The 26,712-nt window shown below is 57.0% G+C and overlaps 1 protein-coding gene, 1 long non-coding RNA gene and 1 pseudogene across 2 annotated transcripts in view; 1 reads left to right on the top strand and 2 right to left on the bottom strand.

Moving 5' to 3' along the window:
• LOC135404434 (class I histocompatibility antigen, F10 alpha chain-like) overlaps positions 1-24,304 on the bottom strand; it is a 214,735-nt gene extending 190,431 nt beyond the window's left edge. The window contains exons 1-5 of the mRNA XM_064639183.1: positions 24,139-24,304; positions 22,730-22,993; positions 22,249-22,524; positions 21,791-22,063; positions 21,577-21,675 (exon numbers count right to left, since the gene is read on the bottom strand). Of these exons, the coding sequence (XP_064495253.1) occupies positions 21,577-21,675; positions 21,791-22,063; positions 22,249-22,524; positions 22,730-22,993; positions 24,139-24,214 (988 nt within the window). The 5' untranslated portion in view covers positions 24,215-24,304. The remainder of the gene's footprint in view (positions 1-21,576; positions 21,676-21,790; positions 22,064-22,248; positions 22,525-22,729; positions 22,994-24,138) is intronic.
• Positions 14,169-15,940, bottom strand: LOC135404415 (zinc finger protein 501-like; annotated as a pseudogene).
• On the top strand, positions 17,944-18,779 carry LOC135404496 (uncharacterized). The gene is made up of 3 exons (XR_010425683.1): positions 17,944-18,075; positions 18,174-18,212; positions 18,539-18,779. It is a non-coding gene; the product is annotated as an uncharacterized LOC135404496 (long non-coding RNA).
• Positions 24,305-26,712: the final 2,408 nt, after the last annotated feature.

The following is a 26,712-nucleotide window of genomic DNA, read 5'->3' as shown; positions in this document are numbered from 1 at the left end:
CCCCGGCTCTCACGGGGGGCCCCCAAACCGCTCTCGCCCCCCCCGCCATTGCCGAGCGACCGCCAGGACCTTTTGGCTGCTCTTCTTTGTGCTCCCGCTCGGCTCCTCCCTCGGCTGGGCCGCCGCTTTTGGCGGGTTTCCTCCTCCGGGATCCGCCCCCTGCAGCCCTTCCCCCCCTGGCCCAGCCCCCTTGCCCCCCTTGGGCCCCCCTCGGGCCCCCCTTGGGCCCCCCTTGGGCCCCCCCTCTACCCCCCCCTTGCCCCCCCTTGCCCCCAAAGCCATGTCCTCCCGCGGCAGGAGCAGGGCTGGAGCTGGGGAAGGTCGGGATGGGGCAGCGCTGGGCTCTTGGCCGCTCCCGCCCGCACTTGGCCCCCACCGCAGCCGCCACGGCCGGGACAGCGCGGGGGGGCCCGGCCTGGGCGCCCCCCCCTCCCCCCTGCCCAAATTGCCGTCCCGGGGGGCGCTGGGGGCGAGGGGGGGGCGCCGGTGGGCTCGAGGTGGGGAGCGCTGGGCGCTGCGGCTCTGCCGGCACACGGGGGAGTTGCCCCCGCAGCCGGGGGGGCTCCCGGCACCCCCAGTGCCCAGAAAGGTCTCCCCACATTTGGGCTTTGGGGGCTCTGGGTGGGGTCTGGGCGGGTTGGGGGGTCCTTGTGGGTCTGTGGGGCGGTGTCGGGGGGTCCCGGCCCCTTTTGTGGAGCGCTGGGTGCCGTTTTGGGGTGCAGGTGCCCCCCCCAGAGCCCCCCCAGAACGGGGTGACACGGGGGGAACTCCGGGTGGTCCCCATTCCTGATCCATCCTGGAGCAACCAGGCTGGGGGCAACTGGGATCATACTGGGAGCGACTAGAACCACACTGGAACTGACTGGGAGCATAATTGGTGTGACTGGGAGCATGCTGAGGTCGACTGGGAGAGACTGGCAGTGACAGGGATCATACTGGGAGGGACTGGAACTGTAGTGGGGTGACTGGGAGCAACTGGGACCATGCAGGGGGTAACTTGGATCGTACTCGGAGAGACTGGTATCGTACTGGGAGTGACTGGGATCATAGTGGGATGATACTGGGCCTGACTAAAAGTGAGTGAGATGATACTGGGGGTGATTGGGAGCATTTTGGAGGCAAGAGGGATCTCCTGGGAGTGGCTGGGAGTGACAGGGATGATACTGGGAGTGACTGGAAGCACAGTAGGGGTGAATGGGAGCAACTGGAACCACACTTGGGGCAACTGGGTTCATACTGGAAGCAACTGGGACAACCTTGGTGGCAACTGGGATCCTATTGGGAGTGACTGGGAGTGACTGGGATCATAGTGGGAGTGACCAGGACCATACTGGAACCATCCTGGGAGTGACTGTCAGTGCCCAGGATCATACTGGGAGTGACTGGAACTACACAGAATGAAACTTGGAGCCAGTGGGGCCATGCTGGAAGTATAGTGGAACTGGGAGTAACTGGGAGTGACAGGGTGCATGCTGGAGGCAACTGGCATAGACTGGGAGTGACTGCGATTTTACTGATGGGAACTGGAAGCATCCTGGGGCAAGTGGCACTAACTGGGTGTGACTGTGAGCATGCTGAGGGCAACTGGGATCTACTGGGAGAGTCTGCAACCATCCTGGGGGTGACTGGGACCACACCGGGAGTGACTTGGACTGGGAGCACCTGGGAGTGACTGGATGTACAAGGGGGCAACTGGGATTGACTGGGACCATGCTAGGGGAAGACTGGGACCATACTTGGATTGACTGGATCTGTGGTGGAGGCAACTGGGAGAAGCTTGACCCATGCTGGGGTAACTGTGATTGTACTGGGATCATACAGGGATCATACTAGGATCATACTGGGAGCGACTGGGTCTCTGCTAGGTGCAATTGTGAGCAACTGGGATCACACTGGGAGGAACTGGGAGCAAGTGGGACCATGCTAGGGACAAGTGGGATCATACTGGGATCACAGTGGGAGCAGCTTGGCCCATGCTCGGGTGACTGGGGTCATACTGGGAGTGACTGGGAGCATTCTGAGGGCAGTTGAGACCATGCTGGTGCAACTGGGATATACTGGGAGCAAGTGGGATCATGCTGGAGGTGACTGGGATCATACTGGGAGCAACTAGGACCACACTGGGGGTGACTGGGAGTGGCTGTGAGCAACTGGGATCATGCTGGAAGCTACTGGAAATGACCGGGAGTGAGTGGGACCACACTGGGGGCAACTGGGATATAGTGGGAGACACCAGGACTGACTGGGATTATACTGGGACTGACTGGGAGCAACTGGGACCTTGCAGGGGGTAACTTGGATCCTACTAGGAGAGAATGGAATCAGACTGGGAGTGACTGAGATCGTGCTGGGATCAGACTGGGCGTGACTAAAAGTGACTGGGCCCATCCTGGGGGTGACTGGGCCCATCCTGGGGGTGACTGGGCCCATCCTGGGGGTGACTGGGAGCCCCTGGGCCCGTGCTGGGAGCCCCTGGGCCCCCCTGGCTGGAACTGCTTTCCCTCCTGCAGGTTCTTGCCAAAGGCCCCAAAGCACAAACTCTGCTCCGAGCCCTCGGGGCGTTTCCTCCCTTTGGGCAGCAGCAGCTCCTGAGCCCTGAACAGGCTCCTGTCCCCTGCAAACACTTCACCTGCCTTTGACCTGTGAGCTCTCAGTGACTCACACATTGACTGAATGTTTAAACTCGGCTTTTTCTCTTATTTTTCTTCTTTTTTTGTCTTTCTTTCTTCTTTATCCTTTCTAAAATTCCCCCTCCCCTCTCTTTCCCTCCTCTCTCTGATCCCCTTCCCTCTCTCTGTCCTTTGTGCCGCAACCATGACCCAGTTGCTCCCAGTATGATCCCAGTCACTGACAGTCACTCCCAGGATGGTTCCAGTATGGTCCTGGTCACTCCTACTAGGATCCCAGTCACACCCAGTCACTCCCAATACAATCTCAGTTGCCCCCAAGGTGGTCCCAGTTGCTCCCAGTCCTCCCAGGATGGTTCCTTTCCCTCTCAGGGACTCCCAGTCTGAGTCCAGTATGGCCCCAGGCACTTTCAGTCACTGCCTGGATGATGCCATTTGCCCCTGCGTGGTCCCAGTTGCTCCCAGGATGATCCCACTATGAGTCCAGTCACCCCCAGTACGATCCCAGGAACTTGCAGACACTTCCAATACGAATCCAGTTTGATCCCAGTCATCCCCAGTATGGTTGCAGTGCCTCTCACATACTCCCAGGAGTATTGTAGTCACTCCCAGGATGATCCCTGTCAGTCCCAGTATGGTCCCAGTATAAGCCCAGCAGGGGCCCAGCTGCTCCCAGTATGATCCCAGTTGCCCCGTGTGGTTGCTCCAGGATGGATCAGGAATGGGGACCCCTCTGTGCCCCCCCCTTGTGTCACCCTGTTCTGGGGGAGCTTTGGGGGGACATCTCCACCCCAACAGGGCATCCAACGCATCCCAAAGTGTGCTGGGACCCCCTTAAACCACCCCACAGCCCCCAAGGAACCCCCAAACCCACTCAGAGCCCACCCAGAACCCCACCTAACCTTTTTTTGGGGGGACTTTCATGGGCACTGGTGTTACTGGGAGCCCCCCCCGTTGCAGGTGAGGAGCTCTGTGGTGAGAGGGGGTGTTGGGAAGGGGGGGGTCGGTGAGTCAAACGGGATAAAAGGGGTGGTGGGACCCCAAACTGAGTGGGGGAGTGAGACCCCCCAAAAGTGGAGGTGGAGGGCGACTGAGGATTGGGGGATGAGGGGAAAGGGGTGGGAGAGGTCAGAAGAGTGGGGAAAAGGGGAGGGTGGAAGCCCCAAACTGAGCATGAGGGGGCTGGGATTGGGGGATGATGGGAAAGGGGTGGGAGAGGGCAGAAAAAGTGGGGGTTGGGACCCCAAAACTGATCTGGGTGGGCTGGGAGTTGAGGGGAACCATGGAAAAATCATTGTCAGAGAGAAAACTGGGTGACCCGAGTCCTGGATGCTTTTAGGAAAGAAGTCTAAACATGTCTTGAAGAATGGAGGGGGGTGACCTTTTTATTCTTGACCTTTCCAGTTCTCCATTTGGGGGCAGGATGTCCTCTGGGCCAATGTTTTGTCCCCTTTGCAGTGAGTGCAACCTCAGAGGGCTGAGCCCTCTCTGGCTGGGCTTGGCCTCTCCTGCAGAGACTCAGGCCTGGCTGGGCTGCCCCAGGCAGACGCTGCAGGAAGAAGAGCTCAGGCCGCCTGGCTCTGGTGTCCCTGGGGCTCAGCCTGTGCCCCATTGCTGTGCAGGGGCTGAGCCCCACCTCTGCCTCGGGGCCTTGGCCAAAGGGCTGGCAAGGAAGAGGCTCAGCAGCCTTGGGGCCTGCCCAGCTTTCCTCCTCCCTGGGGGCTCTCAGTCCTCCCCTGACACCGTGTGGGCCCAAGGCCTTGCTGGCTTCGGGCTCACGGCCCGCCGGCACCATCCCAGCGGCCTGACCCCCCTCCTTCCCCTCTCTCCAGCCTCTCCTGCCTTTTCTGACAAGGGGCCATCCAAGGAAAACCCTGGTTCTCAGCAATGGCACCTGTGGACGAGCTGACACCTCTGCACAGTCTCTGCCCGTCCCTGCCAGCCGACTTCTGCCCAGGCTCTGGGCACGGGGACGCAGCACTGACAGTTCTCAGCCACCGCACTGTTCCACAGAGGCTGTGATGTCACAAGGCCCTTGCCTGGCAGCCAGGAGATGGGCAACAAGGCAAGGACGGAGCCTCTGAGCCACCAGCACGCTGTCCCCAAAGGCTGGGCTGGCACAGAAGCCCAGAGTCCCTGAGCTTGGCAGAGACTTGGGAGATCAACCGGCGTCCAGCCTACGCCCCATCCCCAGCACGTCAAGCAGACCACGGCACTCAGTGCCATGGCCAGTCTTTGCTTCAACACCTCCAGGGACGGTGACTCCACCACCTCCCTGGGCAGCCCAAAAAGCTCTGAGGCGTCACACCTCTTCTTTTACAGTTCTATCACAACTTTTTATACGTCAATCATATTATATTATGGAGCTCCACTTCTATGTTGGTTACGTACACCTTTTATGTACCTTTATGTACCTTTTATAAACCTTTTAATGTGTTAATAAAATCCCAGGGATCTTGCTTGGAATTTCCAGATCCAGGGACTGAGAGGATCTCCCTGAATAACACTTTCAGTGGGCACTGGAATCCTCAGGGTTTTGGAGCCCCTGAAGCATCAACAGATTTGTCCCTCCAAGGGGGTCCCAATTTGTTTCCAATGGTTCAGGAATACAAAATAAACCAAATACCTGTTTCCAAAACCAAATAAACCAAATACCAGTTCCAGAACCAAATAAACCAATGAGTCCAGACTCCCAAATTAATATCCAAAATCATGGCTGGGCTTCACGAACGAAGATTTGGGAAGGGCTCTGCCCACATTTGCTACAAGCACACTGGTGGCTAAAGAGGCCAATGCGAGATAGACACGTCCAGTTGCAAAAGGCAGGTCAGAAAGACTCCTTGGATGGGATCGACAGGACACGGTTCTTTCTGCGTTGTCTTTTCTCCTCGATGGTGATCCTGCTGCGTTCTCAAAGGAAGCAGCAGCGTTAGAGATGGGGTGTCTCCAGACCTCCCGACTGGAGGCCAGAGTAGACCAGTGATGAAGATCAATGTGGCCAAGGTTGAGATGTTGTTTCAGGCAGTCCTTGTATCTCCTCTTCGGGGCTCCTCTCTTGCGGCAGCCGGTGGCAAGTTCACCCCAGAGCACGATCTTAGGGAGGGGGTGGTTGGTCCTTCATCCTGGAGACGTGCCCTGCCCAGCACAGCTGTGTTCTCAGCAACATGGCCTCAATGCTTGTGACTGCTGCCTGTTCTAGAACAGATGGATTGGTCACATCATCTGACCAGTGGATGTTTAGGATTGTACGGAGGCAGCGTTGATGGAAGCGTTCCAGGAGTCGCAGGTGGTGGCTGTAGATGACCCATGATTCGGATCCATATAAAAGAGTAGACAGCACAATGGCTCTGTAAACACTGATCTTTGTGCTTTTCTTCGAGTGTTTATTTTGCCAAACTCTTTTATGGAGTTTTCCAAAAGCACTAAATGCCTTTGCTAACCTGTTGTCCATCTCTCCGTCAATCTCACCATCCAAGGAGATGAGGCTGCCTAGGTAATTAAACTGCTGGACTGATTTGAGCTCTGATTGGCCAATGGTGATATGGGGATGATGGGGGACTTCCTGAGGTGCAGGTTGATGGAGAACTTCTGTCTTCTTTAAGCTGACTTCCAGCCCAAAGAGCTCAGTAGCCTCAGCAAAGCAGGATGTTAAACGCTGCAGAGCTGCTTCTGTGTGAGCGACGAGGGCGGCATCATCAGCATAAAGCAGCTCCCGGACAAGATGGTTTAAGGTCTTGGTGTGGGCCTTCAGTCGCCTTAGGTTGAAAGGGCTTCCATCAGTACGGTATCGGATGTAGATCCCGTCCTGATCATCGAGGTCTGCCGTGGCCCTTTGGAGCATCCTGCTGAAAAAGATTGTGAATAGGGTTGGTGTAAGAATGCAGCCTTGTTTCACACCATTGGTTATTAAAAAGGGCTCAGAAAGTGCATTGCCATATCTGACTTGGCCGTGCTGATCCTCATGGAGTGAGATGATCATTTTAAGGAACTTGGGGGGACAACCTAAACGTTCCAAAATCTGCCACAGACCTTTCCTGCTCACAGTATCGAAAGCCTTGGTGAGGTCAACAAAGGTTCCATAGAGACCTTTGTTCTGTTCCCTGCACTTCTCTTGCAGTTGTCTGAGAACAAATCCCATGTCTGTGGGGCTCCTGTTGGCTCTGAAACCACATTGGCTTTCAGGTAGAATTCCTTCTGCTATAGTGGGTATTAATCTGTTCAAGAGTGTTCTTGCCAGGATTTTGCCAGCAATGGGGAGCAGAGTAATACCCCGGTAATTTCAGCAGTCTGATTGTGCTGGTTTAAAGGTAAACCAGCAGGGGAAATGAACTCAACCCAAAGGAGAGATTATAAGTCAGAATAACAATTTAATAAAATAACACAATAAGTACAATTATACAGACAAACAGTTGGTTTTAACTCACAAAACCCAAATGTATAACCCAGCACCCTGGAGCATGAACAGAGTGGTGTTTGTTGGGCCCCCTGGGCCCAAAGTAAAGGGAGAGGGGAAAAAATACCTGTTGGTGAGAGTGGTGGTGCAGTCTGGTCAAGAGTGGTGGTTGCAGTTGGGTCGAGAGTGGTGATCTGCAGTCTGGTTGACAGTGGTGGTCGCAGTCTGATTGAAAAGTGGTGGTTGCAGTCTGGTTGAAGAGACATCGCTGACAGCACAGGCAGAGCAGTGACATCACAGGGACAGTGGTGACATCAGAGGGACATTGGTGACATCACAGGGACAGCAGTGACATCACAGAGAAAGTGGTGACATCACAGGAAGAGCAGTGACATCACAGGGACAGCAGTGATATCACAGAGACAGCGGTGACATCACAGGGACAGCGGTGACATCACAATAACAGCAGTGACATCACAGGGACAGTGGTGACATCAAAGGGACCTCGGTGACATCACAGGGACAGCAGTGACATCACAGGTACATCGGTGACATCCAGTGGACAGCTGTGGTGACATCACAGAAACAGCAGTGACATTACAGAGACATTGGTGACATCACAGGGACAGCAGTGACATCACAGAGGCATTGGTGACATCACAGGGACAGTGGTGACATCACAGTCATAGCAGTGACATCACAGACACAGCGATGACGTCACAAAGACATCCATGACATCACAGAGACATCAGCGACATCACAAAGACAACGGTGATGTCACAGGGACAGCAGTGACATCACAGGGTCAGTGGTGACATCAAAGCTACAGCGGTGACATCACAGAGATAGTAATGACATCACAGAGACAGCAGTGACATCACAGGGAAATTGGTGACATCACAGAGAAAGCGGTGAAATCACAAAGAGAGCAGTGACATCACAGGGACATCAATGACATCACAGAGACATCGGTGACATCACAGTGACAGCAGTGACATCACAATAAAAGCAGTGACATCACAGAGACAGCGGTGACATCACAGGGAAATCAGTGACATCACAGAGACATCAGTGACATCACAGAGACAGCAGTGACATCAGAGACAATGGTGACATCACAGAGACAACAGTGACATCGCAGGGACAGCGGTGACATCACAAAGACAATGGTGACATCACAGAGACACCGGTGACATCACAAAGACAGCAGTGACATCACAGGGGCAGGAGTGACATCACAGAGACAGAGGTGACATCACAAAGACAACAGTGACATCACAGGGACAGCAGTGACATCACAGAGACAGCGGTGAAATCACAGACACAGCAGTGACATCACAGCGACATTAGTGACATCACAGAGACAGTGGTGACCTCACAAAGACAGCGGTGACATCACAGAGATATTGGTGACATCACAGAGACAGAGGTGATGTCACAAAGACAGCAGTGACATCACAAAGACAGTGGTGACGTCACAGAGACATCAGTGACATCACAGACACAGTAGTGACATCACAGCGACAGCAGTGACATAACAGGGACAATAGTGACATCACAGGGACAGCAGTGACATCACAGGGACATCGGTGACATCACAGGGACAGCGGTGACATCACAATAACAGCAGTGACATCACAGGGACATCGGTGACATCACAGGGACAGCAGTGACATCACAATAACAGCGGTGACATCACAGGGACAGCGGTGACATCACAGGGACAGCGGTGACATCACAAAGATATCAGTGACATCACAGAGATATCAGTGACATCACAGAGACAGTGGTGACATCACAGGGACAGTAGTGACATCACAGGGACATTGGTGACATCACAGAGATATCAGTGACATCACAGGGACTGCAGTGACATCACAGAGACAGCGGTGACATCACAGGTGATATCGGTGACATCACAGGGACAACAGTGACATCACAGGGACAGCAGTGACATCACAGGGACATCGGTGACATCACAGGGACTGCAGTGACATCACAGGGACAGCAGTGACTATTACGACCCGTCCCAGGAAAAAGGCGGGGGGGTAACTCAGGTTTTATCAATAATTCCCTTGGGGTGGATTAAAGTGAAATGACACTAAATAATCAGTGTCTGAAAACATATTGACAAGGTTTATTTTAACAATTCTGTATCAACAACTATGCCAGCATTTTGGGGGCTGTCATATAACAAGGCCAACTTTTCGGGGGAGGAGAAAAATGTGTTGGGGAGAGAAAGACAGGGTAAGAGTAAGGGAGAGCAAGAAAAAAGAAAAGATGAGAGTGGTAAAAACGTATATAGTCACTGCCCACTGGATCCAGCCATGTAAAAAGCAATGGTCTGGATCCGCAGGTGGTGGGGGGAGAAGAAGGAAAAATCGCCCCCCAACCCCCCAAAGTCACCAGTCAATATCCATATCCTTTGCACCTCCCCAAGGCGGGGAGTTGTTTTCATAGGGTGGTGTCCCCCTTTTTGGGGCGGAGTTCGTGTGGAGGGCGTGGTAAACTCGGCTCTTCCCGCCTTTTGGGGACTTGACATCTTCTGCACTGGAGGAGGGGGATGGGCCCAGTTGCCCATCAGAAAGTCAAAAGCCTGCAGAAGTCTCTCAGAATGCATAAATCATTAACTGTTCCAGTCTCTGACACTCCCCCAGAGCAGCGCTCGTGGGGAGATCTCTGCTCTCAACCTCCAGCAGTGACCTTGGGGGGGTCCCCAGCCAAGGCAGGAATCTCCACACATCCCCAAGAAGGGTTCTGTTGGAAGAACCTGCCCCTGGCAAAGGGGACTGGCCCTTTCTGGTAGAAACCCAGGGACTGACAGTCCTTGGACTCCAGGGCTTCCCTCACCATCAGGGGCTTCATTTGGGGTCAAACCAGTCTGGGTTCCAACATCTCCTGCCTTGTCCCGGCCCCTCTCAGCTCAGCACTGACCCCTTTGCAAATGGGGCATTGTCTTGGGGCCATTGCAGGGGGGATGTCCTGCCCCAGTGTCCCAGTGTTCCTTTAATTGCCAGAGGCCCTGCAGTGTCCCAGTGGCCCCTTGATTCCATGACCTTCTGAAACACCTCAGGCTTCCTTTGGTTCCATGAGGTCCCCCTGTCACAAAGGCCCCTGGATTCCATGAATTCCGCAGTGTCACAAGGTTCCTTTTTTTCCATAGGGCCCTGCAGTGCCCCAATTGTGCCTTGATTCCAGGAGTATCCAAATTCTCCCAGGGTTCCTTTGGTTTCAGGAGGTCCCGCAGTGTCCCAGCGGCCCCTTCATTCCAGGCAGGCCCAGGGAGACGAAGGCAAAGACGGAGCCCCGACCCCCGTCAGCATCTTGGGGGGGCGGGGGGGCAGGACCCGGGAAACGGCGGCGGCTGCTGGGAAGGGACTGGGATGGACTGGGATGGACTGGGATGGACTGGGACAGACTGGGATGGACTGGGATGGACTGGGATGGGCTGGGATGGACTGGGATGCACTGGGATAGACTGGGATGGACTGGGATGCACTGGGATGCACTGGGATGGACTGGGATAGACTGGGATGGACTGGGATGGACTGGGATGGACTGGGATGGACTGGGACACCGAGATACACCGGGACCAGGACTGGGACCCAGCAGGACCCCCCGGGAGCAGGATCTGAGCACACTGGGTCCCTCCAGGACCAGAACTGGGGCAACAGGGATCATACTGGGAGCAACTGGGACCACACTGAGGGCTACTGGGAGCAACTGGAGGCCACACAGGATATAGTGGGAGGGCCTTGGAGTCACTGGGATCATACTGGTGGAAACTGGAATGTTACTGGGGCATCTGGGAGTGACTGGGAAGGACTATGAGCATGCTGAGGGCTCTACTGGAATATACTGGGAGTGTCTGCAACCATGGTGAGGGTGACTGGGACTGTACTGGGAGTGACTGGGACTACGTGAAGGGGAATTAGGACCAGGCTGGGGGCAACTGGAAGGAACTGTGAGTGACTGGATCTACAGAAGAAGCAACTGGGATTGAGTGGGACTGTCAGGAGGGAAGACCGGGATCATACTTGGAGTGACTGAATCTGTGCTAGGGGCAACTGGGAGCAACTGGGACCATGATGGGGACAACTGGGATCATACTGGGGTGACGGTGGGAGAAGCTTGGCCCATGCTGGGAACAACTGAGACCACACTGAGGGTGACTGGGGTCATCCTGGGATCATACCAGGAGTGAGTAGGATCATGCAGGAGGTGATTGGGATTGTACTGGGAGCAACTGGGAGTGCACTGGGGATGACTGGAAGTGGCTGTGAGCAACTGGGATCATACTGGAAGCTTCTGGGGGCAACTGGGAATGGGTGGGACCACATGGAGGAAACTGGGAGAGACCAGGAGTGAGTGGGATCATCCTGGGACTGACTGGGCGCTGAATCCAAAAAATCGGTCCGAGAAACTGCTCAGAGACTTTTTTATCTTTAAGCAGCCAGGTATTTGTTTATTCAACGTTGGGAGCAAGCCAGCTCGTGCTGGACAAACTTGCTCCAAGGCTTCACACAAAATCAGCATTTTTGTACAATCTTCAGCTGTGATTAAATGCATATTCAAGTAATTCCAACATCTATCTCTGCATATTAATAACAGGCGGAGTATAGGTGGAGCTCCGGCGGGGCTTGGGGCGGTGCTTCTCTTGGCCCTCAATCCTGAGGGGACTTCCACTCTTCCTCCATGGCTCTGGGGGCTTCAACTCATCTTCCTCAGCTTGACCTTCCTTCTCTTCCATTGTTCTTGACCCGCTCACTGAAGCTTGGAAAAAGCCCTGGCTCCCGGCCTATTCCTCCTCTTCCAATGTCTCCCTGATCCTGCTGTCTCTCTAATTTATCCCCTCTAGGCCTAGGACATGTTCCTGTTCTATTCTCTGAAGCTTTGCTCCAGTCAGTAGAACAGAACGAGCACAGATGGTCTTGGCTGTTGGGAGCTTGTTAGCAGGCCCAAATTTCTTAGTTAACTCTTTTGGGCCTGGCCTCCTGTTTCACCAGGGACACAGCCCGGGCCCGGGTGTTCCCATTCCCATTCCACGGGTTTGCATTCCTGTTCCAGGTGTTCCCATCCCATTCTAGTTGTTCTCATCCCATTCCAGGTGTCCCCATTCCCATTCCAGGAGTTCCCATTCCAGGTGTTCCAATTCCCTTTCCAGGCGTTCCATCCCATTCTAGGTGTCCCCATTCCTCTTCCTATTGTCCCTCCTCCCATTCCTGATGTTCCCATCCCACTTCTGTTTTCCCCATTCCCAGTTCTTACTGTTCCCATTCCCATTCCAGGGGTCTCCATTCCCCTTCCTATTGTCCCCATTCCCATTCCAGGTGTTCCCATCCCACCTCTGTTTTCCCTATTCTAATTCCAGGTGTCCCCATTCCAATCCCAGATGTTCCCATTCCCATTCCTGGTGTCCCCAACCTGCTCCCAATGTTCCCATTCCCAATGTTCCCATTCCCAGCCCAGGTACCCCATTCCCATTCCTATTGTCCCCATTCCAGATGTCCCCATTCCCATTCCAGGTGTTCCCATTCCAGGTGTTCCGATTCCAGGTGTCTCCATTCCAATTCCAGGTGTTCCCATTCCCATTCCTGGTGTCCCCATTTCCATTCCAGGTGTCCCCATTCCCATTCCAGGTGTTCCCATTCCAGGTGTCTCCATTTCAATTCCAGGTGTTCCCATTTCCATTCCTGGTGTCCCCATTTCCATTCTAGGTGTTCCCATTCCAGGTGTCTCCATTCCAATTCCAGGTGTTCCCATTCCAGGTGTCTCCATTCCAATTCCAGGTGTTCCCATTCCCATTCCTGGTGTCCCCATTTCCATTCCAGGTGTCCCCATTCCCATTCCAGGTGTTCCGATTCCAGGTGTCTCCATTCCAATTCCAGGTGTTCCCATTCCCATTCCTGGTGTCCCCATTTCCATTCCAGGTGTCCCCATTCCCATTCCAGGTGTTCCCATTCCAGGTGTCTCCATTTCAATTCCAGGTGTTCCCATTTCCATTCCTGGTGTCCCCATTTCCATTCTAGGTGTTCCCATTCCAGGTGTCTCCATTCCAATTCCAGGTGTTCCCATTCCAGGTGTCTCCATTTCAATTCCAGGTGTTCCCATTTCCATTCCTGGTGTCCCCATTTCCATTCCAGGTGTTCCCATTCCAGGTGCATCCATTCCAATTCCAGGTGCTCCCATTCCAGGTGTCTCCATTTCAATTCCAGGTGTTCCCATTCCAGGTGTCTCCATTCCAATTCCAGGTGTTCCCATTCCAGGTGTCTCCATTCCAATTCCAGGTGTTCCCATTCCCATTCCTGGTGTCCCCATTTCCATTCCAGGTGTCCCCATTCCCATTCCAGGTGTTCCCATTCCAGGTGTCTCCATTTCAATTCCAGGTGTTCCCATTTCCATTCCTGGTGTCCCCATTTCCATTCCAGGTGTTCCCATTCCAGGTGTCTCCATTCCAATTCCAGGTGTTCCCATTCCAGGTGTCTCCATTTCAATTCCAGGTGTTCCCATTTCCATTCCTGGTGTCCCCATTTCCATTCCAGGTGTTCCCATTCCCATTCCAGGTGTTCCCATTCCAGGTGTCTCCATTTCAATTCCAGGTGTTCCCATTTCCATTCCTGGTGTCCCCATTTCCATTCCAGGTGTTCCCATTCCAGGTGCATCCATTCCAATTCCAGGTGCTCCCATTCCAGGTGTCTCCATTTCAATTCCAGGTGTTCCCATTCCAGGTGTCTCCATTCCAATTCCAGGTGTTCCCATTCCAGGTGTCTCCATTCCAATTCCAGGTGTTTCCATTTCCATTCCTGGTGTCCCCATTCCCATTCCAGGTGTCTCCATTCCCATTCCAGGTTTTCCCATTCCAGGTGTCTCCATTCCCATTTCAGGTGTTCCCTCCCCATTCCACGTGTCCCCATTCCCATTCCTGGTGCCCCCATTCCCATTCCTAGTGTCCCCAGTCTGCTCCCAATGTCCCCATTCCCATTCCAGGTCTTCCCATTTCCATTCCTGGTGTTCCCATCCCATTGCTATTGTCCTCATCCCATTCTTTATGTCCCCATTCCCATTCCAGGCAGTCTCATTCCCTTTCCAGGTGTTCCATCCCATTCCAGGTGTCACCGCTGACATTTCCCCTGCTGTTTTACCATTAAACCAGCACACCAGGTCTGTGCCCAACGGGGGTCCCTGTGGATCATCCAACGCGGGTCCTCCCATGGCTGATGGAGTTGGAGCAGCGGCCGAAGCTCTTCCCGCAGTCGGGGCACTCGGGGCTTCTCTTACCGGTGGGTCCGTTGGTGGGAGGTCAAGGAAGAGCTCTGCGTGAAGCTCTTCCCACACTCCCCACAGTGGAAGGGCCTCTCCCTGATATGGAGGTGACGGTGGGTGTAGAGGGTGGAGCTGTCCCACATTCCCTACACGTGTAGGGCTGTTCCCCAGTGTGGATGTGCTGGTGGTTGAGCAGCTTGGTGCTTGTGCTGAAGCTCTTCCCACATTCCAAGCACTTGTAGGGCCATTCCCTGGTGTGGATGCAACGGTGTTTGCAAAGGCTGGAGCTGTCCCTGAAGCTCTTCCCACACTCCGTACACGTGTAGGGCCTTCCCCACTGTGGATCATCTGGTGTCGGAGCAGGTTGGAGATCTGAGTGAAGCTCTTCCCACATTCCTCACACCTGTAGGGCCTTTCCCCACTGTGGATCATCTGGTGGCTGAGGAGGTGGGAGCACCGTTTGAAGCTCTTCCCACACTCCTCACACGTGTAGGGCTGTTCCCCACTGTGGATGCGACGGTGGGTGCGGAGCGTGGAGCTGTGCCTGAAGCTTTTCCCACACTCCCCACACGTGTAGGACCGTTCCCCACTGTGGATCATCTGGTGGTTGAGGAGGTGGGAGCTCCGTTTGAAGCCCTTCCCACACTCCCCACAGGTGTAGGGCTGTTCCCCACTGTGGATGCGACGGTGGGTGCGGAGGGTGGAGCTGTGCCTGAAGCTTTTCCCACACTCCCCACATGTGTAGGGCCGTTCCCCACTGTGGATCATCTGGTGTCGGAGCAGGTGGGAGCTCCGTTTGAAGCTCTTCCCACACTCCCCACATGTGTAGGGCCTTTCTCTACTATGGATCACCTGGTGTCCAAGCAGGTGTGAGCTCCGTTTGAAGGTCTTCCCACATTCCCCACAAGTGTAGGGCCATTCCCCAGCGTGGATGCGACGGTGGTTGCGGAAGGTGGAACTCCAAGTGAAGCTCTTCCCACACTCCCCACATGTGTAGGGCCTTTCCCCACTGTGGATCATCTGGTGTCGGAGCAGGTGGGAGCTCCGTTTGAAGCTCTTCCCACACTCCCCACATGTGTAGGGCCGTTCCCCACTGTGGATGTGCTGGTGGCTGAGGTTGTCAGTGCTCCTGCTGAAGCTCTTCCCACATTCCAAGCAGCTGAAGGGCTTTTCCCTGCTGGGAGGCTGCTCAGGGACCACCAGCTCGCAGCTCCGCCTCAAGCTCCGGCCGCCTTCCCGGCACACGTTGGCTCTTTCCTCCTCACAGCCCCCTGGGCTGGCTTTGGAGCCCCTCCTGCGGGGGCATCTCCGGCCCTTTTCCTCCCCGCTGCCTTCCTGCGCCGGGGAGCCCTTCAAAACGGCCTCTCCCACCAGGCTCTGCCGCCGGGATTTGTCCTCCGCGCTCTCCGGCCTCACCTCGGGGCCTGGGGCAGGAAGCAACAAGGACACGCAGGGGATTTGCCTCCGGCCCACAGGGAAGCCCAAGGACATCCCCCCAACTCCAGCCCCGGCAGGACGGCCACAAAAGACAAAAGACCGACCCAAAGGGGCACTGACTTCCTCCTCACCTGCCTGGGGGGCCCGCGGCATCTTCCTCTTCCTCGCAGCCTCCTCCTCCATCTGTCCAAGCTTTGGGAAGCAGAAATCCTGCTGGGGGGGAAAAATACAAGGGGTGAGCGCGTTGCCTTGGGGGTTCCTCCTGCCCAAGTCCAGCATCCGGACTCATCGCACATCCTGTGCCCTTAAAAACCTCCAAAACACCAATATTTAGACCTGAAAAAAAGAAAACAACAAGGTTTGGGAAAAAAAACCAAACACTAAAACTCCCCTAAATCTACAAAAGATGAAGATTCAGAAAAAAATACTCCAGAATATGAACATTCAACTCAAAATAACCCTCCTCCCTCTCTGCTCTCTGCACCTTTACTTTCTGGGCTCTCCCCTCTCTGGGCTGCTGAGGTTCCTGCTTAGGGATGCCAGGGCTTTTGGAGTCCCAGGGGTCCCTTCTCCCCTCACTCTCTGCTTCAGGGGGCCGGGTTCCCAGACGTTCCCCCTCTCCCCCTTCTCCACTTTCTTGGCCTGGGGATCCCAGGGGTCCCCACTGCCCAGGCTCCCCCTTCTCCGGGACCCCCCTTGCAGCCTCCCAGAGCTCCCGGGGCTCCTCCCTCTCCCTGCTCCCCCCTCCAGCCTGCCGGGGGTCCCCCAGCTCCGCCATCGCCCCGCTCCGCTCTCCACACTCCGGGGCTCCCGCCCTTCCTCCCCCCACCCCCGGCTCTCCCGAGGGCTCCCCAAACCCGCTGCCTCGGCTCCCTCCGGCTCCCCCGGACCAGCCCCCCCCGCCCACACCGGGCTCACAATGGAGCCGCCGGGGCCTGACCCACCAACACCAACCCCCAACAAGGGGGGGACCCGCAGCCCCCCGACCACCCACGGGGCTTTGCCCACAACCCACCCCGACACCGCCCCAAAACACCCACCGGGGACCCCCAACAGCCCCCCGGCACACAGCCCCGCACAAGGGCCGCCTGTGCCGGAGCCAACAAAACGCCCCCACAGCCGGGGGGACACCAGAGGCTGCCCCGGGGCAACGAGAGCAGGGAGCGGATCGGGCCCCGCACACGTGGCCGGGCTCTTGGGTCAGCCGGCCGGGATCGGGAACAACAGCACGGCCCCGACCGCTGGGGACGGGGAGAAAAACAAGGGGGGAATGCATTGCCTTGGGAGTTTCTCCTGCCCAAGTCCATCCCTAGAATGCACAGGGCATCTTGTGTCCATAAAAACCCCCGCTTAAGGGGCCCGGCACTCCCTCTCTGCTCCCCCCCCCCTCCAGCATTCCGGGGGTCCCCCAGCTCCGGGATCGCCTCTCTCCGCTCTCCCCACTCCGTGGCTACCGGGGTTCCCCCCCGGCTCTCACGGGGGGCCCCCAAACCGCTCTCGCCCCCCCCGCCATTGCCGAGCGACCGCCAGGACCTTTTGGCTGCTCTTCTTTGTGCTCCCGCTCGGATCCTCCCTCGGCTGGGCCACCGCTTTTGGCGGGTTTCCTCCTCCGGGATCTGCCCCCTGCAGCCCTTCCCCCCCCTGGCCCAGCCCCCTTTGGGCCCCCCTTGGGCCCCCCTTGCCCAATAAGTCTGATTATACAGACAAGCAATTGGTTTTAATCCACAAAACCCAAATGTAGAACCCAGCACCCTGGGCCATGAACAAAGTGCTGTTCCTTGGGCCCCCCCCGAGTCCAAAGTAAAGAGAGAGGGGAAAAATACCTGCTGGTGGGAGAGCTGTTGCAGTCTGGTCAAAAGTGGTGGTTGCAGTCCAGTTGAGGGGGGTGGTCTCAGGCTGGTTGAGAGCGGTGAGCTGCAGTCCTGCTCTGGATCCCACGAGTGGTAAAAAGGTTCTGAAACTCCAGGTTTATATATTCTCCAGTTCAGGCAGGAATGCCCAGTCCTCCCCTCAGAGCGGGGAATTCCATAAAAGGATGCTTAGTTCTTCCCTCAGAGTGGGAATTCCATAAAAGGCTATGAGGATGCTCAGTCCAAAAAAGGATATGAGGATGCTCAGTCCATAAAAGGGTAGGAGGGTGCTCAGGACATCCCCCCCACCTGGCAGGCCTCTCCTGACAACAGTTCCAGGGAAAATGGCATGGAAGGCCATAGAATACACAGTTTTGGGCTACACCCATCCAGTGAGGAATCGGTCCCAGCTGTTCTAACTAGGACACTGTGTCCGTCATCGCTGCCATCATCATCATCATCATCATCGGCCTCATGGGAGTCAGTGTCTGGAAGTTCCGATCCGGTAACTCCCGGGATGGGGGTCGGGAAGGGGCACGGATCCGCCCGGCAGCATTCCGGGGATCCTGTGCCACGGGTGCTGATCCCGCTTTCTTTCCACAGGGAAGAGGGAGGGGAATGGATACGACCCCGCGCCCACCAGTGAGTCCCAGCAGCGTGTGTGGATCCAGATCCTCTGGGCAGGGATCCCGGGATGGATGCCGGGATTCCAGAGGGGAATGGGAGCCTAATGGCTGGAGCGGGATTGGAAGGGGATTCCAGCTCAGGGTAGGATTTTAGAGTGGGATCAGGTGGAATTGTGGACTGGGATCAGGGCTGCATTCTGGGGTGGGATTGGGGTGGGATGGACAGAGCAGGATCAGGTGGGATTCCGGAGCAGTTCCTACTCTCCCTGGGCTCCACAGCTGGCTCCATCTCCTGGGATGGGAACAGGGACATGGTGACTCCTTTCCCCGCTCTCATCCCAGCAGGAATCACGGCCTGAGCGATCCTGGAGCTGGATCCGCCCCTTCCCTTTTCCTGAGGAAAGGCAGGAGCTGCTGGCAGAGCTCATCCCGCTGCTCCCACACACCCTGGCCCCCCTGTGGCTCTTCCGAATGAATCAACTTCCTGCTTTTTCCTGTGTGAAACCCAGGACTACAATTATTCCTGAGGCTTTAATTTGGGTGTGAAAATCTCCTGCTTTGGGCAATAAATCCTGGCTCCCTCCTCTGGCATCTGGCAGTTCCTCTGTGGGAACCAGGAATAGGAATGGGGACAGGGGGGACTGGGATGGGGACAGGGGGGCTTGGATGGGGACACTGGGAGCAGGTTGGGGACAGCAGGAATGGGAATGGGAACTCCAGGATTGGGAATGGGGATATTGGGAGTAGGTTGGGGACAGCAGGAATTGGAACTGGGACATCGGGAATGGGGACATGGGAGACCAGGATAGGGATAGTGGGGACAGGAATGGGGACACTGGGAGCAGGTTGGCACAGCAGGAAGTGGGAATGGGGAGAGGGAAGGGAACCCCAGGAATGGGAATGGGGAGAGGGATGGGAACCCCAGGAATGGGAATGGGGAGAGGGATGGGAACCCCAGGAATGGGAATGGGGAGAGGGATGGGAACCCCAGGAATTGGAATGGGGAGAGGGATGGGAACCCCAGGAATGGGAATGGGGACACGGATGGGAACCCCAGGAATTGGAATGGGGACAGGGATGGGAATGTGTCTCTCCGGGAGTTGGTTCAATACAAAGGTCGGTCCCTGGCTCGAGGCCACGGGAAGCCCCTTCTTTGGGAATGTCTGGGAACCAGGTGTCAGAGGTTTGAAAAGAGGTGTTGGAATTGTTTCCCAGTGTCCCCCCCATTCCCATCTGTGTCTCCCGGGATGGGGTGGGTTGGAGCGGAGCCGCAGGCGCTGGGCAGGGGCAGTGGGGGGAGGGCGGCTCTCGGGGACACCGCGGTGGCCGCGGGGAGGGCGGGAGGTCCTTTGTTTGGGGGCTTTTGGGGTTTGTCCGGGACTGGACAGAGCGGGAGCTGGTTTTGGCCACCTTGTTCTCTTTTCCTGAGAGGAAGTTTTTTCCCCCCAGGACACCTCATGGGGAGCGACCGAGACAGAGAGAGAGAGAGAGCCCGACCCATCTGGGAGCGAGGTGTTCTGCTTTGGGGACTGCCCCTGGGAAAAGGGACTCCTTCACTGCTGGCTGCGAGCACACGGGGCTGTGAGAGCTTTGAACTCCCGGGACAGTTTCTCCCCCCCACCTGGGGATTTGGGACTTTGTTTGGTTTCTTCTGAAAGTTTTTGGTTGCACCATTTGTTGTTTATTCACATTTTGTTAATAAAAGGTTACTTCTTTTCCACACTTCCACCTGAAGTCTCTTAATTTCTAAGTTGTAATCTTGTTAAACTAAGACCCTGTGCCCTCAGGGGGAGGAGGAGGAAAGGAGACCAAGAGGTACCGTGGCCACTCAAACTGCAGAGGAACAACCTGTACCAGTAGCAGCTGCCCCTCTACAGAAGAAATCCAAGACCAAATCAGCTCAGTTAGTGAGGGATGAAGGGGAAGCAGAGCCCTCAGAACAGGAGCAAGAGGCAGGGCCAGAGATAATCACCCGATCCCCATCCCCAGATGAGCTGTGAGAGATGTGAAAAGATTTCAGCCTCCAGCTGGGAGAGCCCCTGCTGACCTGGCTGCTCCAGTGCTGGGATATCATGGCCCAGCATATGGAACTGGGTGGGAGTGCAGCCAAGCAACTGGGATCCCTGTCCTGAGATGTTGGGATTGACCAGGAGAGTGGGAAGAGGACAGAAACTCTCAGTCTCTGGAGGTGAGCCCTGTCAAGTGTTAGGGAAAGGTGTTCTCTCAAGGCTGATCTAAGAGTGCACCCAAGCAGATGGAACACCTGGGAGAAAGGGATCCAGTAGCTGAGATAATGGATAGCTGAGTAGCTGAGATAATTATCTCCAGTAGCTGGAGATAATCCACAGAGATTCAAATAAGGACCCTGTAGATCCAGGAGAGGTCCAGTGCAGACAATCCCTGTGGGGGAGGTTTGTACGGGGAGCACCGTTGTCACACACCAACTCACTGGCAGTGATGGCATGGAAAGAACAAAACAGTGCTCCAGGTGACCCCGACTCTGGCAATATGAAGATCATCTTTTCTCCTCCCGTCAGACCCACCCCTTGTCGCGGGGGAGTGGAAGACTGAGAGAAAGTTTAGTAGAGAAGCCCTTTTGTGGAGCTACGAGGTGCAGGAAGGACCCTCTGGCTTTCTAAACTCCTTCTCAGGGAGGAGCCCGGGGGCGGCTGGATCCAATGCCAGCCCCAGACTTTGTCCACAGGTCAAGTTAAAGGACTTACAGAGGTGTGCTAGAATCACTGTCCTGCAGGTTTTAATGATGCCAAATCAGAGATATTTATATAAAATGAACCATTTATTATGACAAATGATCAAATAAACAGATGAGTGAACAGACAAAAGACCTTGATCAGAATTATTTACTACAGAGTGTAAAAGCTAAAACCTACTCGTAGAGTATAAAACAGCATAAAATAATGCACTGTATCAAAGTAATTCCAAATCCAATTTTATCAGAGCAGGCAAAAAGAAACAATCATCACCTAGAGACTGATGTAACTCACCACACAACTTAACCCCTGAGTAACCACAAAGTGCTGTCCCTGCTCCACAGGAGAAGCTCCACACACTCCAAGAAAGTCTGTGGAAGAATCTGCCACGTGAAAGTTGCACTTGGCTTTTATAGTTATAAAGTGATGGACTACCAGTGCCATTTCTCCAGGCCAGCCAGCAGCTTATCTGTCAAATCCTGTTTCCAAAAGCAGGGGGGGTGTTTGCAGTTGTGAACCAGGCTGGTTTTACTCACTGGTGGCCATGTTGTATCCATTCCCCTCCCTCTTCCCTATGGAAAGAAAGCGGGATCAGCACCTGTGGCACACGATCCCCGGAATGTTGCCGGGCAGATCCGTGCCCTTCCCGACCCCCATCCCGGGAGTTACTGGATCGGAGCTTCCAGACACCGACTCCCACGAGGCCGATGATGATGATGATGGACACAGCGACCAGCACCGGGGTGGAATCCCAGACGGATTTCGGCTCTGGGAAGGGCAGGAGGGGCAGGAGGGGGAGGGTTACCCCCATCCCGCTGCTCCACACTCCCAAATTCCTCCTTCCCAAATGCCCAGTTCCCACATTGCCCGTTCCCAGCCTCACCCCAGGCGAAGATCCCGGGCTCCGGCATTCCGGCGTGCTCCACCCGGCACCGGTACTGCTCCCGCTCCCCCGGCAGCGCCTCGATCCTGGCCCAGCTGTGGAAGGTGCCGTCGCTGTTGGGAACGATCCCGCCCCACTCCGTCTCCTGATCCCGCACTTCATCCCCCTTCAGCCAGTTGATCCCGATCATCCCGGGGTAGAATCCGTACGCGTGGCAGGACAACGTCAGGATCCCGTGTTCCTCTTTCCCGGACACGTGGACATCGGGGGGATCTGGGATGGGATAAAGGTGAGATCCATCCATGGAATTCCCATTGGGATGGGACAACAGTGGGATCCATCCATGGAATTCCCATGGGAGTTGGATGACTCAGATTCATCCACAGAATTCCCACAGGAATTCCCGTGTTCCTCAGTTCCACCCTCCCACATTCCCATGGGAATTCTGTCTTCCTCACCTTTCCGCTCCAGCGCCTCCCGCCCGTATCCAACGTACTTCTGGAGCCATTCCGGACAGCTGTTCTCCAGGTAATTCCTCAACCCCTCTGCCACGATCCCATCGTGTTCCCATTTCCTCTTGGTGATCTGGGCAGCTCCATCGGCCGCCACGAAGCTCCCGGATCCCAGCTCGAAGGAGATGAAATCCCGCCCATCGTAGCCAATCTGGTTGTATCCACGGACGCTCCCGTCGGACAGGAGGTCACAGCCATAAAGCCGCTGCACCGTGTGGAGACCTGGGGGGTGGGATCAGACCCATGGAGACCCCTGGAATTGTGTCCCAGCCCCACGGAGCCCCATTCCAGCCCTTGGAGCCCCAGAGTCCAACAGAGACCCACAGAGTGTCATCCCAGCTTTTGGAGCACTTGGATCCTCATCCCAGTCCCACACATCCCATCCCAGCCCCACACATCCCCCCATTCCCCAGCTCCCCCCACTCACCCCCACTCCAGTTGTACCGGCCCCCCACTCTCTCCAGGTTGTCGGCATAAATGAGTTGGCTCCTCTCATTGATCTGGGTCCCTCTATCCCAATATCCTGGCTCGGCTCCGGCCGCCATCCACGGCGTCTGCGGCTCCTTCCGGCCCCGCTCGCTGTCGTAGCGCGTGATGGGGATCCCATCCACGTATCCCATGGACAGGAATTGAGGGATCCCTGGGCTGGGCTCCGTCACCGCCACATCCAGGTAACGCATGGAGTGGAGAACTGGGGGGACACGGAGATTTGGGGGGTCTGGGGGTGTCCAAGGGTCAAGGGAAGGGGGAACTGGGAGAGCTGGGAGAGCAGGAAAGGGGGTTTGGGGATCCCAGGGCCAAGGGAAGGAGGGTGTAGGGACTGGGAGAGGTGGGATGGGGCATCCAGGGGTCCCTGTGCCCAGGAAAGGGGGGCCCGGGGGGCCCCAGTGTTGGGGAAAGAGGGGTCATGGGGTGAGGAGACCCAGAATGGACCAGAAACGGGGTGCAGGGGGGTGTTGGTGCAGGATAACGGGGTGCAGGGGGGCCTTTTTCCCAGGAATTGGGGTGTAGTGGGGTCCCAGTCTCAGAGAAGGGGGGTCAGAGGGGTCTGGGTGCTGGATAATGGGGGTGCAGGGGGGTCCCCATGCCCAGGAATGGAGGTTCAGGGGGGTCCCAGAGTCAAAGAAAGGGAGGTGAGGGCACTGGGAGAGGTGGGATGGAGGTTCAGGGGGTCCCTGTGCCCAGGAAAAGGGGGGTCTAGGGGTCCCTGGTGTTGAGGAAAGTGGGGGCTGCGGGCTGGGAAAGGCAGGAATGGGGGTCCAGGGGGTCCCAGGGTCAAGGAAAAGGGAGCATCAGGGGGCTGAGAGAGGTGGGATTGGCAGGGAAAGGGGCACAGGGGGGTATTTGTTGAGGATAAGGGGATTCAGAGGGGTCTCGGTGCTGCAGATGGGGGTCCAGGGGGGTTCCTGTGCCCAAGAATGGGGGTTAAAGGGGGTTCCCATACTCAGAAATGGGGGTTCAAGGGGGTTCCCATACTCAGAAATGGGGGTTCAGGGGGGTTCCCTTGCCCACGAAGGAGGGTTAAAGGGGTCCTGGTGCCAGATAAGGGGGTTCAGGGGGGTCGCAGTGCTGTGGGAGGGGGTGCAGGCGGGTCCAAGTGCCCTGGAATGGAGGTGGGAGGGGTTCCAGTGCCCAGGAATTGGGGTTCAGGGGGGTCTCGGTGCCCAGGAATGGAAATTGGGGGGTCCCGGTGCCGGGTAAGGAGGTTTAAGGGGGTCCCGGTGCGGAGAGAAAGTTTGCAAGGGGGGTCCCGGTGCCCGGAAATGGAGGTTCAGGGAAGTGCCGGTGCCCGGGAATAAAGGCTGAGGAGTTGCCCGTTCCGGGGGTCCCACTCACCCTCGGGCTGCCCCCCCGAGACCCCCAGGAGCGCCAGGAGCGCCAGGAGCGCCCCCAGCCCCAGCGCTGGAGCCATCGCGCTGCTCCGCTGGCCCCGCTGGGCGCAGTTCGGGAGACGCGAAAGCGAAAGTGGCCGAGGGAGCGCGGGGGGCGGGCCCGGGGGAATTGCCGGGAATGCCCCGGGATCCCCTTCGGGACCCCTCCCGGCACCGCCCCGGGTCCCCCCGCTACCCCCGGGCCCCCTGGACGGGCCCGAGCGGCGGGACCCCCGGGCCGGGCCGAGCTGAACTCGCGGGCCCTGCGCTTAAACTCGGCCTTAAAGGCGCCGCTTTGGGGCCAAAGCGGGGGAAGCGCCGCGATCAGCGGATGCCGCGGGGGCGGGGGGCGATCTCCCTGGGCCAGTGCCCGCCCTGGGCAGCCCCCACTGCCCCCCGCAGGGGTCCCGGGGTCAAGGCAAAGGGGGGCTCCCAAAGCCCCTGCCAGGGGGGAGCGGGAGCTGGGGCAGGAGCTCCGTGGGGAGAGAAAAGGGGGGGACAGCGGGATGGGGGTCCCGGGGGGGCACACACGCTCCGGGGGGGACACACGACCCCCGGGGACCCCCCTCAGCTCCTCCCGCGGGCGGAGGCCGAGCCCCAGCCCAGGGAGACGAAGCCAAAGACGGAGCCCCGACCCCCGTCAGCATCTTGGGGGGGCGGGGGGCAGGACCCGGGAAACGGCGGCGGCTGCTGGGAAGGGACCGGGACGGACTGGGATGGACTGGGATGGACTGGGACAGACTGGGACAGACTGCCGCCAGTCCGGGCACATCGCCAGGGCTGGGACTCCTAAAGCAGCGGCTCCGGGCACATCGCCAGGGCTGTTTCCCGTAAACCGCGGCCGGTTCAGCACAGGGCGCTGGGATTCTGGGCCAAGCCGGGCGGGCACTCGGGGAGGCGGTGGCGGAGCTCGGGCGCGGCCCCGGCGCGGCTGGAGGGGCCGGGAGGGGGGTCCGTCGGGTTCGTCCCGCCCGGTCCCCTCCGCAGGGAGCGGCTGCCCGCGGGCTCCTCCTTCCCGCCCAGCCCCGGCGGGCTCGGAAGGAGCCGCTGCCGCAGCAGCGCTGCCTCGTCCCGGCTCCTCTCGCTCCGACCCCTTTGGCTGCCCCGGGCCCGGCACTGCTCCCGCCCGGGGGGGACCGGCCTTGCAGCCGCATCGGCTGCTGCCACATGGCCCTGCTGGGGCAGGGCTGGCACGGGAGGGGCTTGGAGTCCCTGCCAAGCCGAGCCGGGCTGGGACTGAAAGACAGACCCGGGCTGGGATGGACCGGGCTGGGAATATACTGGGATGGGGGTGTGGGATGGACCGGGATGGGAATATACTGGGATGGGGGTGTGGGATGGACCGGGATGGGAATATACTGGGATGGGGGTGTGGGATGGACCGGGATGGGAATATACTGGGATGGGGTGTGGGATGGACCAGGATGGGGGTGTTGAGCCAGATCGGGGCTGTGGGGGCTGGGCTGGCCCAGGATGAAGCAAGTTTGGATTTGAGCTTAGTTCTCTCTTCCCAAGATTGCTGTGCCAGATCCAGAGGGAATTTGGGAGGGGGAAGGAGGAGGTGAGACTAAGAGGAGCAAGAAGAAGCAGCTTTCTCCTGCCTGTCCTGCTCCGTCTCCCCTGGGCCTCCCCCTCCAGCCCAGCCCAGCCTGGGGGTCCCACTTTGGGGTCCCCGTGACCCCCAGGTGTCTCCTTGCAGGGACCCCTCAGGTCAGGACTGAATTATGTGGGAGGTTGGAGCAGCGACAAGAGGAGCGAGCAAAGGCTGGGATAGGAAACAGTGAACAAAAACCAGCCCTGGGGAAAGGAAGAGGGTTAGAAAAAGGCTGTGACTGCCTGGGGGGAGTTTGGGGGATTCTCAGCTGTGCAAGTCCTTGAGACAACACCTTCCCAGGGCACACAGAGCTGGCAGGAGCCAAGGCTGAGTTGGGAAAACAAAGCCAGTCCTGGTGCTTTGAAGGCTCAAATCACCTAAAGCCGCTGAAGGGAAAGGGGGGATTGACTTTCCTGGCAGGAAAGTGCCCCAAATCAGGCATTTGGCACTGCCCAGTTCCCGGCCTGAGCAGGAGGGAGGCACCAGGAAAACCAGCTCCTCTTTTGGGGAGGTTTTTTCAAAGCTGTGCTTGAGTTTAGTGTGTATGGGCACTAAATCAGTTCCAAAAGCCACGGGGGAGTGTTACAGCCCACCCTGCCAGGCCGGAGGAATTTTTGTTTGACTCTTGTTTCCCTTGGAGTGAATTAAAGTGAACCAATCCTGGATGATCAGTGTTTGCAGAGAGAGAGAGAGAGCATTTATTTTAGAGCAGTTGGGTTGCAAAGGAAACCAGGTGTGGAGCCCTTTGGGTTGTGATACAGCCCCCCAGGAAAGCTTGTGTCTCCTTCTTGTTGGTCGATGGAGTCATGGCTACAATCTATTGATGACATCTGTTGGTATCTGTCATTGTCCATCTTCCCATTTCACCCCTAGGAACTGGATCTCTCGGGCAGGTCCCTTGACCTTATTCTTCTTGATGGCGAAACTGGCATTGAGGAGAATCTG

This window comes from Pseudopipra pipra, chromosome W (assembly GCF_036250125.1).
Source record: "Pseudopipra pipra isolate bDixPip1 chromosome W, bDixPip1.hap1, whole genome shotgun sequence".
In the NCBI taxonomy this organism is placed as follows: Eukaryota; Metazoa; Chordata; class Aves; order Passeriformes; family Pipridae; genus Pseudopipra; species Pseudopipra pipra.
The sequence above is the reverse complement of the archived record's forward strand: the minus strand, read 5'-3'. Positions and strand labels throughout refer to the sequence as shown.